This window comes from Poecilia reticulata, linkage group LG19, assembly GCF_000633615.1.
Source record: "Poecilia reticulata strain Guanapo linkage group LG19, Guppy_female_1.0+MT, whole genome shotgun sequence".
In the NCBI taxonomy this organism is placed as follows: Eukaryota; Metazoa; Chordata; class Actinopteri; order Cyprinodontiformes; family Poeciliidae; genus Poecilia; species Poecilia reticulata.
The window spans coordinates 16452627-16467550 of NC_024349.1; the positions used below are offsets into that span (position 1 = coordinate 16452627).

The 14924-nt window shown below is 38.4% G+C and overlaps 1 protein-coding gene across 1 annotated transcript in view; it reads right to left on the reverse strand.

Annotated features, from left to right (window-relative positions):
- Positions 1–535: 535 nt before the first annotated feature.
- Positions 536–14924, reverse strand: part of LOC103481684 (plexin domain-containing protein 1-like) — a 17097-nt gene continuing 2708 nt past the window's right edge. Inside the window, exons 2-13 of the mRNA XM_008437325.2 lie at positions 6846–7012; positions 3815–3958; positions 3663–3732; positions 3385–3507; positions 3170–3288; positions 2988–3087; positions 2484–2579; positions 2321–2402; positions 2180–2240; positions 1973–2096; positions 1387–1547; positions 536–1274 (exon numbers count right to left, since the gene is read on the reverse strand). Coding sequence (XP_008435547.1) covers positions 1149–1274; positions 1387–1547; positions 1973–2096; positions 2180–2240; positions 2321–2402; positions 2484–2579; positions 2988–3087; positions 3170–3288; positions 3385–3507; positions 3663–3732; positions 3815–3958; positions 6846–7012 — 1373 coding nt within the window. The 3' untranslated portion in view covers positions 536–1148. The remainder of the gene's footprint in view (positions 1275–1386; positions 1548–1972; positions 2097–2179; positions 2241–2320; positions 2403–2483; positions 2580–2987; positions 3088–3169; positions 3289–3384; positions 3508–3662; positions 3733–3814; positions 3959–6845; positions 7013–14924) is intronic.

Below are 14924 nucleotides of genomic sequence, written 5' to 3' on the forward strand. Positions count from 1 at the left end.
CAGGACTATGAAAAACTGCTCGGTAATCATGAAGAATATATATKTTATTTAAATACATTACAATCATTGCTTTTATTCTTTTCAGATTGTGTTCATTTGGCTCCATCTTGTGGCGGAACAAAATAGAGCCATATCCGTCTTGTTTTTGAGTAAAATATTGACAAAAGTTTAAAAATCTAATAAAGGGGGGTGATATGTAAAATCTGCTTTTTTGAGTTTTATATCATGTTATATTGTTATTCCCTGTTACTCAATTACATAGATGCAATTTTACCAATTTGTAATTTATCTCTGTCAAATTATATCCAAAGCAAGGTTGTGTGAATTTCACACTAGCCTGGATGATTTTATATGCGTGTTACAAGTAAACCTTTAGCTGTCCAAGCTTAGATTTCCATAAAGGCTCACATTTATCCTACAGGCTTGTCTATCTTGAAACACATTTACCTTCAATACTCACCTGTTGATATATTGCTCCAACATGTCTGAATAATAAATGTGTTGTCTGGTTTTCATTAAACATGCAATCAAGATCCACATTGTCCCGCAGCTTTTATTAGAAGACACTTAAACAGAAAGTTTTAGAGAAAACTCTCATACATTGGTTACTCTAAAATCCATCCATACAATAGTTGTCAAGAAAAATCTCAGATGCTCAATAAATTCACTGTCACTTGAATAGCTAGATATCTGTTGTAGAGAAGTCCACATAGCATCAGTATGAACCAGTCAAATCTTGCGTAGAAGTTTCATCAAACAAAAACACTCCATAAAATGGATGATGACAGAAGAACATATAGATTAAGATGAGCTGTACATTGGTTTGCAGTATAAAGGCTTGTTCGATTCATTCCCTGACGGTCACTTCCATCAATCGGTCTAGAAGATCATCTTCATCTTGTTTAACCTCCCAACCATTGGATCACATGGCTGTGTGATGGCAAGACAGCAAAAACAGATAAAAGAAAGCTGGGAAGAGCTACAAGAGCAGGTACAGTAAACACTGTCCAGCCACAACGACTGGAGTAAGGACATCTCGTGTCAGTAATCTGCCTGAAAGTCTGTTTTTTTTGTTGGTTTTTTTATTCCTTATTTTGTACCATTACGTTGCTCAAGATGGCACGCTCCCCTTTAAAAGTTCCAGACATTTAGCAGCAGTGCTCTGCTTCGATGAAACCTTCCTTCTCATGAACGCCAAGTTCGACTTCAGCGTAGGTGGAGTGACAGCTTTGGTTACGAAACTTCATGGAGGGCCAGTAGTTATTTGTGCGTCGCTAAAAAAACAAACAAACAAACAAACAAAAAAAAAAGACAACAGCAGTTAATGATTAGTAAACGATGATTTTGTTCTTAATAATCTGTTGGATTTTTTTTCTTTTCTCTCACCTGCATGAGGTAGAACGGTGGAGCAACTGTGGGGTGTGTGTTGATGTAGTAAACTGCCAGCAATGTTAGCGTTACCAGCAAAACTAATGCAGCCACCACCCCTGCTATGATGGCTGTGTTCTCTGTTATCCCCCTATGGTTAGGAGAACTGGGCTCTATATCTGAGCATATGGGGGGAGGGGGGGGGAAACAAACAAAAAATTTTTTTCTAAAAATATGTCTGTGGAATAAATTAGATAGACACAAACATTTATGATATGTACATATGGGTGCAAACAATTGCAATTTATTTCTGTTTAATTAATCTACATATAAGTTTCACTTTTGTTTTTTAACCTGAAGTACCAACCTTGGTCAACTTTTATAATGCACTGATTTACTGATTTGTATCCCTGTACTCAGCTACTCAGTAGTCAGTTCCTGACTCCCCCCGGCCATAGATTTCATAGAAAATTCCCTTTTAAATGTTTGGACTGACCAGACTAAGATCAGGTGTAAATCAGAACAGTCTTGAGCAGTGGTTTAGCTTTCTCCACATTTTGCACCTCATATACTTAAAATTCGCAAAACATCTGCAGAGACTCACCTCTAGTGACTGGCTGCTCTTCGAGGTCTGCTAAGGAAGTTGTTGGTTCGGGGGAAAAGTTATTGAATGAGCTCATAGTTGCCTCAGGCAGCACAGGGTTGTAGTCTTCACATTTGCCTTTAGACTGTATTAACACACACAGGAGTGAAATAAACCAATAGACACCCTACTCACCTCTGCGATGTAATGACTCTTAGGGAATCTCACCTCCTCAGGGCAGTTGTAATCCAGCCACTCTTGTCTGTGCCGGTCAATGCCATCAGAACATCTGAAATTCAGAAACAATCAAATTAGAACAAATTGGATGTCTGTGGCAACAAATATCAATAAATTGTGCTTTTAACTCACCGCTGGAGTGTGTTGCACCATCCACAACCAGTTGTCAAGTTGGATGCTAGGCAGAGTTCACAGGACGTGTGCTGTAGACAAGCTAGGGGAATCAGACACAGGAGTCCACTGTTAGAACATAGAATAATGATGCCATTACAGTCAGATTTGAGACAGTTCTTACTGGGCAGAGGGGTGAATTCAAAGGCAGACCCACTGACTATTTTCGTGGTGTCAATCTCAACACGATGGTACTCATAGATGGTACGCTGCTTTGCATCTGCAAGATGAATGACAACAATTCTCATGTCAAATAGGTAGCCATTAAACCTCCTGCAGAAATACTTTCTTGATCAAAGCTTCACGTCTTCTAGGGTGTCACCTTTGCACATCTTAAGACTGATGTTTCTGCCTGTTCTTATTTGCAAAAATACCTCAAGCTCAGTCAGACTGGATGGAAAGCATTTGTGAACAGCTACATGTAACAGTATTATTGTGCAGCCCTAGTGCTAATGTTGGAGCTTGTTTAAAGTAGCTGCTTTTATTGGATTGGTGACCCTCTTAATCAGTTTCGATGTCTGCCTGACAAACCCTGGTACCAGAAAATAACCTTAAAAGATAAGCAGAGTTGCACTGTATGGTTTTATGTAAACAGTAAGCTTATGAATGCTCACAATTAGGAAAGTACCTGAGAGCTGTGAAGCAGGGAGGATTGCCATGAAAGCATCAGACAGTCCAACTTTAACTGGATGCTCTGTGGAATTAATCTTCTCCACTGGTACAGGGACCTTCAAAGAAATGGCAATGGTTCGTTTTATCTTCAATATGCTTAGCAAAATGAAATCTAACGAGTTGAAGTCTTGAAGTTACCTCTCTGTAGTTGAAAATAATACTCCCATTACTGTGGAGGGCTGCCTGAAAAGTAAAGGGTCCTTCATTTTCTCTGTCCTTTAGTCGCACCTTGTCCCACTGCACCACAAACAGAGTACCTGAGCAGAGCCACAAAAAAAAAAAAAAGTCCAGCCATTGGAGGATCTGAAAAAGCTCTTGAGCATCATATGTCTCCTTGAAAAACTCCTACCTACCGTTGTCCATATACCTCACTGTGGAGTTTGTAGAGAAGCTGGGGTCAAAGTTGGCCATAAGGGGCGCTACGTACTGTGTTGCAGTCAGCATCCGATGAGTTATCTCGCCCATGAAGATGAACCCTTATGACGAGAACAGATCGAAAGAAGCGAGTCTTACATGAAGGACTGAAATGTGTTACTACTTTGTATTGTCGGATGAATCACCAATCAAACATTTATCACAGGTGTGACCAGGCATCTGTTGACATTTGTCGTTACAGCAACATCATACTTACCCCCCGTTGCTACAATAATTTGCCTGATGTTGTGTCCATAGAAAGGGAAATCAAAGGAGAGTGCCACTCTCTGTGAAAATGGGAAAAAAAAATCTCAGTTCCGGTTGAACTCATGGGAGTAAATTATTTACATGAGGATCTGGTCATCTCACCGCAGCCTGTCGGTGTGTGTTGGACAGGATGCCGTGGATTCTGACTTGACTTTTATGCAGATTGTTCAGGTCAACCCACAACAGTTCAGTTTTTTTGTCTGTTGGACCAAAACTCTCCCATATGTAGTATTTTTGAGAGTCCTCCTGAAAAACAACAACAAACAAACAAAAAACAAACATTAAGGGAAAAGGTTGCTTTCTTTGAAAGTACTTAAAGCAGGTTTAGGCTGAATTATTTTAGGAAATTAACTTCTGTATGAATTTCGTTGTAAACTAGTTATGATTTCTAATTGTTTGTCTTGTCAGAACGTTTAGGGTTGTTGTTCTACTGAAAGGTGAACCCAAGTTTCAAATATTTTGCAAAATCTAACTGGTTTTCTTCCAGTCTTACCATGTATTTAGTTTCATTATCCTCCCAGTAATGATGACCAGCTTTCGTGTCTCTGCTTGAGAAAAGCACCCCACTTGAGTGATGCTGCCACCACTGTGTTTTACCACCGTGGGATGGTCTATTGAGGACAATGTGCAATGTTAATTTTTTTTCCACTAATGTTGTATGTTGGGAAAAAAAAATTTATTTCTTGTTGTAAATTGCAAATGTGACTCCTTGTGCTTTTTTTTTTTCAGACATACTTATTACCACTTTATCTTAAAGGCTACATTTTTTCTCTGGACAATAGTGGACCTGTCAGCAATAATACAATGTTTTCATTATCACTGTTCAGTTTCAAGACATTCATGACAGAAAAACAGATGTTTAAACCTATTAAGTATGAGGACAAGTCAAAGAAAGTCAAAGTTGATCATCTGGCCAAGTGATCCTATTGTTAGCTTAAAAGTATGTCCTCATTTCTCTGGGGTTTCTGTTCATATTTATGGAATATGAGACTTATTATTGAAAACTGATAAACATTTTGAACATTAAACCTGTTTTGAGCTGCAAGACATTTCTGAAAAACCTCTCTGAGCCTTCTGGTTCATCATTCCCCCCATACGTTTCCACATGGGGGAGCTGTTTACACTTTACACAAATAGCTATGTCAACATACCTTTATGTCTGCACACAGATCTCCAGCACTGATGGCATTATTAATGTATGGTGCACTTCAAGGTGACAGAGAGCAATGGTTCTGGGGTTTAGTCTTGGCTCAGAAAGTGGAGCAGTTAAATGCAGAGCTCTCCCAACCTCTCCGGCTGCTCCACATACAGCAAGCGACCCACTTTTAGCTTTCATCTTCAATGCCTGACACCGGCCTGTTTTTTTTGTGTTTTTTTTCTGGGTGGCGTTTGTGTTTTCTAGGTAGGGAAATGAATAATATACACAGCTGACGGATTTCTTGAATAACCCCGGTTTGGATTCGTGGTGGTATGGGCTGGTTAGCAGCACAACCCTGGTTTTATAGAGTTGAGTTTTTGAAGTAGCGCTAGAATTTCCCATCAGACTGTTTCTAGGGTTTTGTACTGCTTCTAAAGAAATTCCAGAAAAAGTTATTGGAAGTTTTGAGTGGAGAATGCAGGAATAAAACTGACCATCACTCATCTTTTGCTAAGCAGTCAGCTGGACGAAAGAAGGCAATTTGTTTGCTTGGAAATATATGTTGTGAAAACTAAATGAGTACCACTGCTCACTATTATTAAGGTAATGCTTTCTGAATCTATGAGTGGCATCTCTGTTAAGTAGCTGGAGGCCAACTGGTAACTTGACTAGATAGCCCAATTAATTAAGCATCTATTTTAAGCTTCTCATACTTGAAGTACACTATAAAACAGAAGTGACAATAATTAATAACTATTACTAAACGTGTATTGGATTTTTAATTTCTATGTTTGTGTATTCGGAATAATAATTTACTTATTATTTTAGATTAAATTGGCATATCTTAAATAATATGTTAGCAGTGGGATATATATTTGTTCTTTTTTTAATAAATGTTATTTTTTTTTTATTTATGCTTTTCAATAAATACTTAAAAGCCATTTCTATTTTAACAACATAAGTAACATAAGCAACAAAAAAAAAATCCTATGGAGGCCCAATGGTGATTCTATGTAATTAGGGTCCAATACGTCTCTAAAATCACAAACAGCAACAGAACAGCAGGAGCTCTTGTGAACTTGTCCGAGTGAGTCATTTACGACCACGRATGTGCACGGCCGCACATACTCGTGGACGACCACGCTTAGAACAAACAGTGCGAGTTGGCAGGTTGAGGAGTTTGTCTGTTTTCAATTTGAAATGAAAGGAAAGGGAGAAACGTACAGTGTATTTTATTTGGATTGAATCTTACTGAGGCCGACTGGGGTGAAAGAAGAGTCTAGCACATTAGACACAAATTAAACCACATCAGGTATGTGCAGATTGAATGAAGCAGACATCTGTTAACTGCTTCAAGATTAGCTTAACTGAAGCCTTAGCTTCCCAAGTAAAGAGGGTACTTGATATGTATAATCCCCATTTACCATTCAGTTATACTTCAATTAGACGTTGCACAAGGTGACACCTGTGACTACATCTTCAATTTAAGCTGTTGCAATGTGAATCTTTTTTTGTAAAGTTTCCATAAAGTTATTTATTTACCCAGAAGTTAGCAGCAGAGCTAATGTGGGATTCTAAATTTACCCTGTGTTATTTGTAGCAATAGTCATAGAAATAAATACACTATCATAACAGAAGATTGTGTGAATACACCACACTTTTACTATTGTGTTCTTTAAATAAACTAATAGATGTTGTTTGTAGATTATCTTGATTTTCTTTTGTTATGCACAATGATTTATTCTACCCTTAGCAGTTTTTGACCTGCCGATCAGCTGACAGATCTGACCTGAGAAAACTTCTCACTTCTCTGGCCAACTGATTGGTGGATCACTGGTCAGTATTTTTTTTTTTTTTGTAATTTCCTGCAGTGTTTTTCTCAGCCTTCTGAGGAATGTCCCCATAATGAAAGACCTAAAAGAGATTATCCACCCAATTTCTAGATAATTTAGGAGAAAACGGATGTTCAAAAATGCAGGGCCATGAGCATCTCACCACTGTACGGGTCATGTTGTCTGGAAGGGGACTGATATCAACTCCTCCTCCTTCAGCCTGTGCATTGCGGGCTTCTCTGTGTTTCTGTTGGTTCTGCCGGTCTCCCCTGGTTCGTTGAAAACTGGCTGCGTCTCCATCCGTCCTCAGAGCAGTCCCTCTGTATGCATCTAGAACAAGACGTGAATTACAGAGACCGAACTGCATCAACACAGAATGATTCACGTTAAACAAGTTTGGCTTTCACATCCTGCGCTCACATCTGCGCTTAATTAGTTACCATGATATGGATCACTTATGGGCCAACTTTCCCAGGAAAAATAAAATCTACGTTTAGAGATCTTCCAGCAACGAACTGCTCAAATGGAGCAAAAAAAAACAAAAAAAAACACAGTGACATATCTTTCCATCTGTCAAGCAGAATGGGTCATGATTCATTATTAACTAAAACATCTTACCTAACAACACAGTATTGACCTCGTTCAAACCTCAGATATTCATTGTGTGTAGTTTTGTCGAAACAAGGCTTTTTATGCACCAAACACATTCTAAAAAGTATTTTGTCTGTGTATGGATTCAAATTTTTTGCTGACCACCAACAATAGATTTGTGCTTTCATGACATCTGCTCAACAGATTTTAGCTGGATGCCTCGATTTATTTCTAGCAGATCCGTGACTCATCCTTCAAGATTAATAGATTCAACCACTTGTCCAACTGGGTGAATATCTCTCCAGTGTTCACTGAAAAGCTGAGGGATTACATTCAGTTTACTCACTTTTTTGTGCCACTTGTTTATTGATAAATTAGCTGAATTAATTTCGAGAGAGAGAGAGGTGCGTGGGGTTATGACAAGAATGAGTCCAAAGTTCAATCTCCTTTGGTTAGGGTACCCAACTCTGATCCCTGAGAGCTTCTATCCTGAAACTTTTAGAGACATGGCTTTTCCAACACACCTGAAGCTAATTATTTGCTAATTACCAGGCCTTTGTAAAACTGGATGACATGCTGTGAAAGTAATCCAGCCATTTGGTTTAGAAGTGGTGGAGCTGAGATGCCTCTCAAAGTTGCTGTATGGAGGCTAAAGAGAGCTGGAGGCCGAGACCCCCTGGAGTGGGCCTGTGTATACCACTTAAAATGTGTTTACTATATTATTTGGTGATACTCTGGATTTTGATCTTTCCCAGTCTTAACAATATTGTATGTTTGTGAAAAGCCACAGCTTTGTTGTGTCTCTTGAAGAATATTAATGTAAAACATACAAGGTTTGCTCCAAAAGGAAACTTTTTTTCCAGGTCCAATCCTACTCTTGCGGCTTTACCTATTAGTACATACAATAAATTGTTTGGTGTTTATCAGGTTTCTACTCTATTATTTTTAGCAGTAACAACAAATGGTAAAACTGGGATAGAACCTAATAATCTCGCTGCTTCCATAGGAATGAAGAAGGGAAGTAGAATCCAACTGCTGCTATTTCAATGCCTCCAATACTTGATCAGCAGCAAATGTGAGCACTTTTTATAAAAYTTAAGAGTTTCAACTGGAGTATTCAAGTGTGTTCAGTGCCAAGGTGGAAAAACATTGGCAATGACTTGAGGGACTCAACTGTTGCCCAGCAATATGAAAAGGAGCATAAAACAATTTCTAAACAATTTGAATGGTATAATAGTTCAAGGCTCTCGCTTATGCTTATAACTTTTTTTTTTAGTTTATGTTGAATTTCATGGCATAAATTGAGAAATAAAAAGAAAAGATTCATGTGATGATTTATTCAGGGAGGAGAAGAAGTCTTGAGAAATGTTGTAAAGCAGTAGCTTGGTGGCTGCATAATCAGAAGACGAGAGGGTTTAACTGCACTACAGCAAAGCGTCTGCCAAAGCATATTTTAGAGGATATGTGTCCTGCTTTAATTAAACTCTGGTAGGTTTATCTTTAGTGGGTTTTCTCTCAGCATATTGTGCAGCCCTAAAACATCACTTAAGTCTAATGTTACACATATGGTAAATGAAGGGCAATGCAAAATGTGCAGTCAAACTGCAGCTACAGTCAAACACTCATTGCTTTGATTGATTCCAACAAGGAGGGGGAAACAAAGAAGTTTAAACTGAAGCTAACATTGTAGCCAGACATGCAGGAGAATCCTTTCTTTTGAGAGAGCTGTTATCAACTTCAAGTAATTTGCTGATATTTTGTACATGACAGAGGGCAGGAAAAAATAAAAATAAATAAAAACCAATATAAATTCAGATCATTTCCAGCTCTAAAGGGGAATATAGTGCCTGCAGCATATTGCAGAGCAGCCCTGGAATGTCCACCAGTTCAACATACTCAGAAATCCCCCAAAAGGAAGCCACCCAGGTGGCATGCTGATCAGATACTGGAACAATCTTATCTGACGCCTTTCGATGTAGAGAATCAATGACTCAATTACGAGCTTCCCCTTGGATAACGGAGATTCTCTCCATATCATTCCATCCAACGGAGGAAGCTTATTTTGGCCGCCGGTGTCCAGAATATTGTTCTTTCCTTCACAATCTATGTCTTATGAACATTGGCAAATGCCTGGTTCAACAACCGGGACGAAAGCCTTACTGCTTCTCCTGGATGTGAGGTTTCAACAATCAGTCAACACCTCCTTTCCAACAACCTAGAAAGGGTCTCCAAGTCAAGAGCTACTGTCCTGCGACTTTTAGATCCATCCTTGCTCCAATACACCTGAGTCAAATGATTGGACTACCTTTTTACTTCATATTCAGATACCATGTCCGAATGCATGGTATTATGAAGTTCAGATTGAATGAAGGTATGAAAAATACCTATGAAGGTATTTTTTTATTGACAAAAATAGTGTCTGTATAAGTATATGTGAATATATGTATTGCACTTGATTCAGATCAGATTCAGATTAAAGTCAAAAATTGTAAAGTATGAAAGATAATTCACAAGTGACAATTGAAAACAGATTGAACAAGCATGTCCTATTTGGAAGGATTATTAGGAAAAAGAAAACTATTATCTGAAAATAATATTACAGCATGACTCTTTGTTCAACCATATCCCTGCCACTTAATTTCCACATCTAAAAGGAACAAAGGGACACTCAAAAATAAAGTAAAATAAAATAAACCAGTAAATTAGTATAACGAGGGCTCTCCAATAGACAAAATGGGACAAGAAAATGAAATGTAGAGAGGCTGCCATAGACTCAGGGGAGACGACTTTAATGAGGAGTCTTGTATGATCATGATACAGTGGAAGCTTTTTTCCCCAGCTTCAGAGCATGAGGCTTCCTAATTGGGTCAGATTGACACACTTCACCGTCACTGAAGAACTTTGAAGATGTCAAACAACACAGAAAAAAAAGATGAAGTGGACTTTTAAGAAGAATGGACACTAGAAGTGGTAGATCAGGCACAATAAATTACTTCTTGCAGGATAGGTGCTGCCTTCTTTCAAAGAACTCTTTCTGACTATATTCTAATGCCCCTCACGTTGTAATGCTTTCATTTAATGGGTCACTTTAAGTTGGTTTTCTAAACTTTGTGGGGACCGAACTTCATTTTTGCTTTGAAATATACCCAAATTCATCTTACTGCTTGGGGAAGCTTCTATCAAAAACACATCTACGGAACGAGCCCTGCTTTGACTTGACTTGATAAGACTTTAGTCGCTCGAGGTCTGGCAGACACATGTGCATATGGACGCTGCATGGAGAATGTGCAAACTGTCGAAAATATAAAAACATCCTGGTGCAGTGGAATCAAGTCCCGGAAGCCTAATAATTCAAATGACAGATGGAACAATTCTGCTGGTAAGTTGCAAATATCAGCACTGTAAATATTCACTCTGTGATGTTGCTGCAACTAAACGCATGATTCTTTTTTTTTTCTCTCTAAATTCAGAGCGCTCATAACTGGCAATGTGGTTAAGCTATATGCTTTTATAGCTGCACAATGCCAGATTTTTCCCTTTTTTTATTTTTTATTTCCAACATATCTCTCTGTGCCAGGAGTGCTGACCTAACTGGGAATCAAAGCTCTAATCCTGCAGGCTCATATGGTGTGATTACAAATGTGCATTCGCTATTTTGAGTCACCTGCGTGGCAGCGGTGTCCATTTTATCGGCCTCCTCAGATGTGTCTGCAATGCAGCAACACACTTGCAAATCTGGTGGGTGTTGGGACTCGCTTCAAAGTGGGACACGGCATGTTCAGCCATATACGGCAGCTATAAATGTACAGATTCTGGTTATTCACTCCAGACCTTCTGCTCTTGCTTGTTTTTTTTTTCCAAAAATCTCAGTTTAATATTTCTTTTTCAGAATGTTCATTTTAATAAACATCTAATCAACTTTACAGGCCCGACAATCACTGTGCCACTTTATTAAGTACTCCCGTTTATTTGCCTGCAAACACAAATGCATTTAGGAATCTAGAAGGGGTGAAGATGACTTGCGAAAGCTCAAACTGAGCATTAGAACAGGAAGAAAGGCGTTTTAAGTGACTTTCAGCATGGCATGTTTGTTGGTGCCAGAAAAACTGAAGTATTTTAAAATCTAGTGATCATCTAAAACTGACACACAGCCATCTTGTGGGTTTATAGCGCAGGTTTGCAACTTCGGTCCTTCAGCGCCAATGGCCTGTGACTTCTGGATGGGTCCCTGCTCCAACACACCTAAATCATAAAGCTAAATGACATAATTGAGGATGTCAGCAAGTTTTGCAAACCATTCATTTGATTCAGATGTGTTGGAGCAGGGATGCATCCAAATGCTGCACTGGATAGCTAAAGAAAATTATTCTAGCAAGTGGACAAAAAAGTGCCTTGTTAATGGTCAGAGGACAAACTGACAGGCTAGTTTTAGAGGATAGGAAGTGTTATTGCGCAATAGCCAGCCCCACCTTAATCCTCTCAATTCTCATGGACTGACTATTGACCAGCTCTCCAACTAACGGGTCAGGAAAGTCTCTAGATCCTGAAACCTTTACTCCATAGATAGTCTAGAAGACATTCTGTATAAGCCGGTGACGGGAGGACTCGTCTAGCCTCTAACTGCCTCCAGTCCAAAAGTTATCACCCTTTTCAATTATTAAGGCAATCAGATGAGTAGCTCTCGCAGTTACCTAACCTCAATAATCACTTTTACTAAAGGCAGCTCTCTCCCTTTTAATAACGAGCAATTGTTACAGACTAGACAGAATTTAATGGTTTTTCTTGGACCCCAGGGTCATTGTTTTTGATCACGATACAGTGGAAGCAGTGTTTTCTGCTTTTCCCTAACCTTTCACCTACCATTTACCTCCAAYACAACATCAGTGATCTTTAATTGCAGTTACACATTTTACACCATCTCAAGTTCAAATGTCAAAATCACATATAAAAGCTTTTTAGTTTCTCTGATTWAGCATTCATTTGTAATATTATAATAACCATAACTTATTAGGTACCCTTATTATAATCTTAATGTGAGTTTTTACAGACAATGTTCTGGATTTGTATGCTCCTAAACTAACACTAAAGCTGATGGCCTTTCAGTCTGGTCAACTGGACAAGGTCCTTTATCCGAACATATTCCTTCTGAAAGTAATCTTTTATCAGTCAATTCACAACACGTTTAAGTGAGGGAACAGGGAATAAAGGAATGCACTTGGAAGGGAAATGGGAATTATCTGCAGAACTATCAAAAGAAAACAAAAGGGCCTGTATTTTTGCTCYGGAGACAAAAAGGCCATTGCACACTGTTCACATTTTGAAGTGGAGATATTAGTCAATCTAAATCCAGAATCTTCTTTTGGTAACTTTTACTATTAGGRATCACATAGCAATGAGTTACCTACAAGTCTGACATTGCAGAACGCAACACTCCTGTTTTATTAGTGTCTAAAAGGGTGGTTATGTGTATTGTTTTAAATTTCAAAACGGTGACAAGTGTTGAAATCAGATCGGAGCTTACAGTGCAGGAGGAATCCATTTGGCACCRTGTGCTCAGAAACAGCAGTATCCACAACACACAACCACAAACACGAGCARCTGGAATGATAAGGAACCAAAAAAGAAAAGATGATGGAAAAATTACGYCCACAAACGTGTAAATCAATCACACTCAGAGTTTAGAAGCCATCTGATTTGAATGATGAACTTTAATGCCCTGAACTGTTTTCTATTTCTGATTTGGAGATGATCATCATCAGTTTTTTAATGCCAAGGATGGGATTTCCAATGTGCAAATGGGTGCAGAGCAGTAATAGATCAGAATGTGCCGTTTAAAAATGACTATAAATTTAAACCACAGGTATTAAAAATCATCAAATAAATGGTATTTTGATAACTGCTGTTTATTTTCAGATTTGGCAGCTGTTTTAATCCCTAAAGCAAAACTGAAGTCATTTTTTTTCCTGTGAAATTTCAGGATTATGTTTCAGTAGAGACAATCAAAAGAATATTTCAGAGAAGCTTTATAATGTTTTCAGCATAAAACTCTACTGGTGTCAGGCTTATCTTTTTGGAGTCTTATATGKAAAAAGTGTGACGATGATGATGATGACTATCTGTCTCATAGCATACTGTCACAATATGATAACAGTTTTTGCAGATCTGTAAAAAAAAACATTTCTTATAAAAGTTACAACGACGGAGAACATCTGATAAAATGTGTTTGATGGACAATCATTGCAACATTTGATTTTTTTAAATGTAACTAAATACAGTTTTCATCCCAATTTAATTAATACTAATTAAATAGTAGTAGTAATCGCTTTATAACCATTAAAAGCAGTAACCCTTTCACTCCTGTCACATGGGATAGTTTAAAGTAGGGGGATAAAAACTGTGTTGCCCTTATCAAATCCATCAAAATCTTTATTGATCTTATTGTTTTGATCATTACCCATGTCTCATAACCATTGGTGAGAGTTTGACAGGCGTATAAATTAAGAGGGACACAGATCAGAGTAGCATTGGGGCAAACGAGGCCCCAGCCAATCTATTTATCTCAAAATTCATCCTATTGTCACTTATGAAAAAAAACAACTAACAAACTATGCAGGCAGTGACTAAACATTGACCTCAAAGGAGACAACTCATTGGTCAATGTTGTTTAATAACTCCCATGAAATAACAAGTGACACTTTAATAATCCTAACAATGAATGAATACACTCACATTTGGATTTTTGCAAATTATGCAGTTTGAGATTACAGACATAAACATTTGCTTTTTTTTTTTTTCTTACACATCCTTACCAGGAGAGCTCATAAGGGTGGAAGGCACTGGAAGCAATTGCAATCCGACCTGCCAAACCACCAASGTCTTGATTGCATAAACACAAGGAGGAAAACTAGTATTTTATTACTGGCAGTTAAATCAAGGTGGCCAGCTGCACATTTGTGTAACAGTAGAAAGGAGCAATTTACTTGAATTACTGCTCTTTAATTTAGGACAAGACAAGACTGTTTTTATATTTAGTGTCTTTCTAACCTAAAAGTCCCAACAKATTATCAATAGAGAGCGATACACTTTGGAAAGAAAGACCTCCAGTGATGGCAYAAACTTTAGCYTGTTGCTTTGTTTCTTTTCTCCGATTTGTGTCACACTTTGCTGTGAGGCCAAACGTCTGCAACTCAGATGGCACTCTTGGCAGCCCGGGAGGCTCGTGACGATTATTGCTGATGTGCAAATAGCAACACGCTAAAAGCATGTGCTTACTGTAATAAACTATTAGTGCTATGAGACTACTACAGCATACTGCGGCGCACATGTTAGCAGTTAGCTGGAAGCAGTGCAGCACTACATTTTCCGTCCTCTTGCGATTCTAGCAGCTTTTTCAAATAAAGTTCGGATTTTAACGCGCAAACAGGATATCAGTTCGGACACATATGACTTGCATGTGTAGGCAGGGGACTTGCTAGCGGGCATGATGAAACGTTCTTGAAAAACCGAGCATAATAGCAGAATSAGATGGTTTCAGCTGAATCACAAGGATCAGAAGTGCCTACCTGTATCAGTAAAACGAGACAATCTGCCTGAACTGGTGCACAGAGAGAGTTGCCCTCTGGTGAACCTTTCACTGTTGCATTTTTTTTTT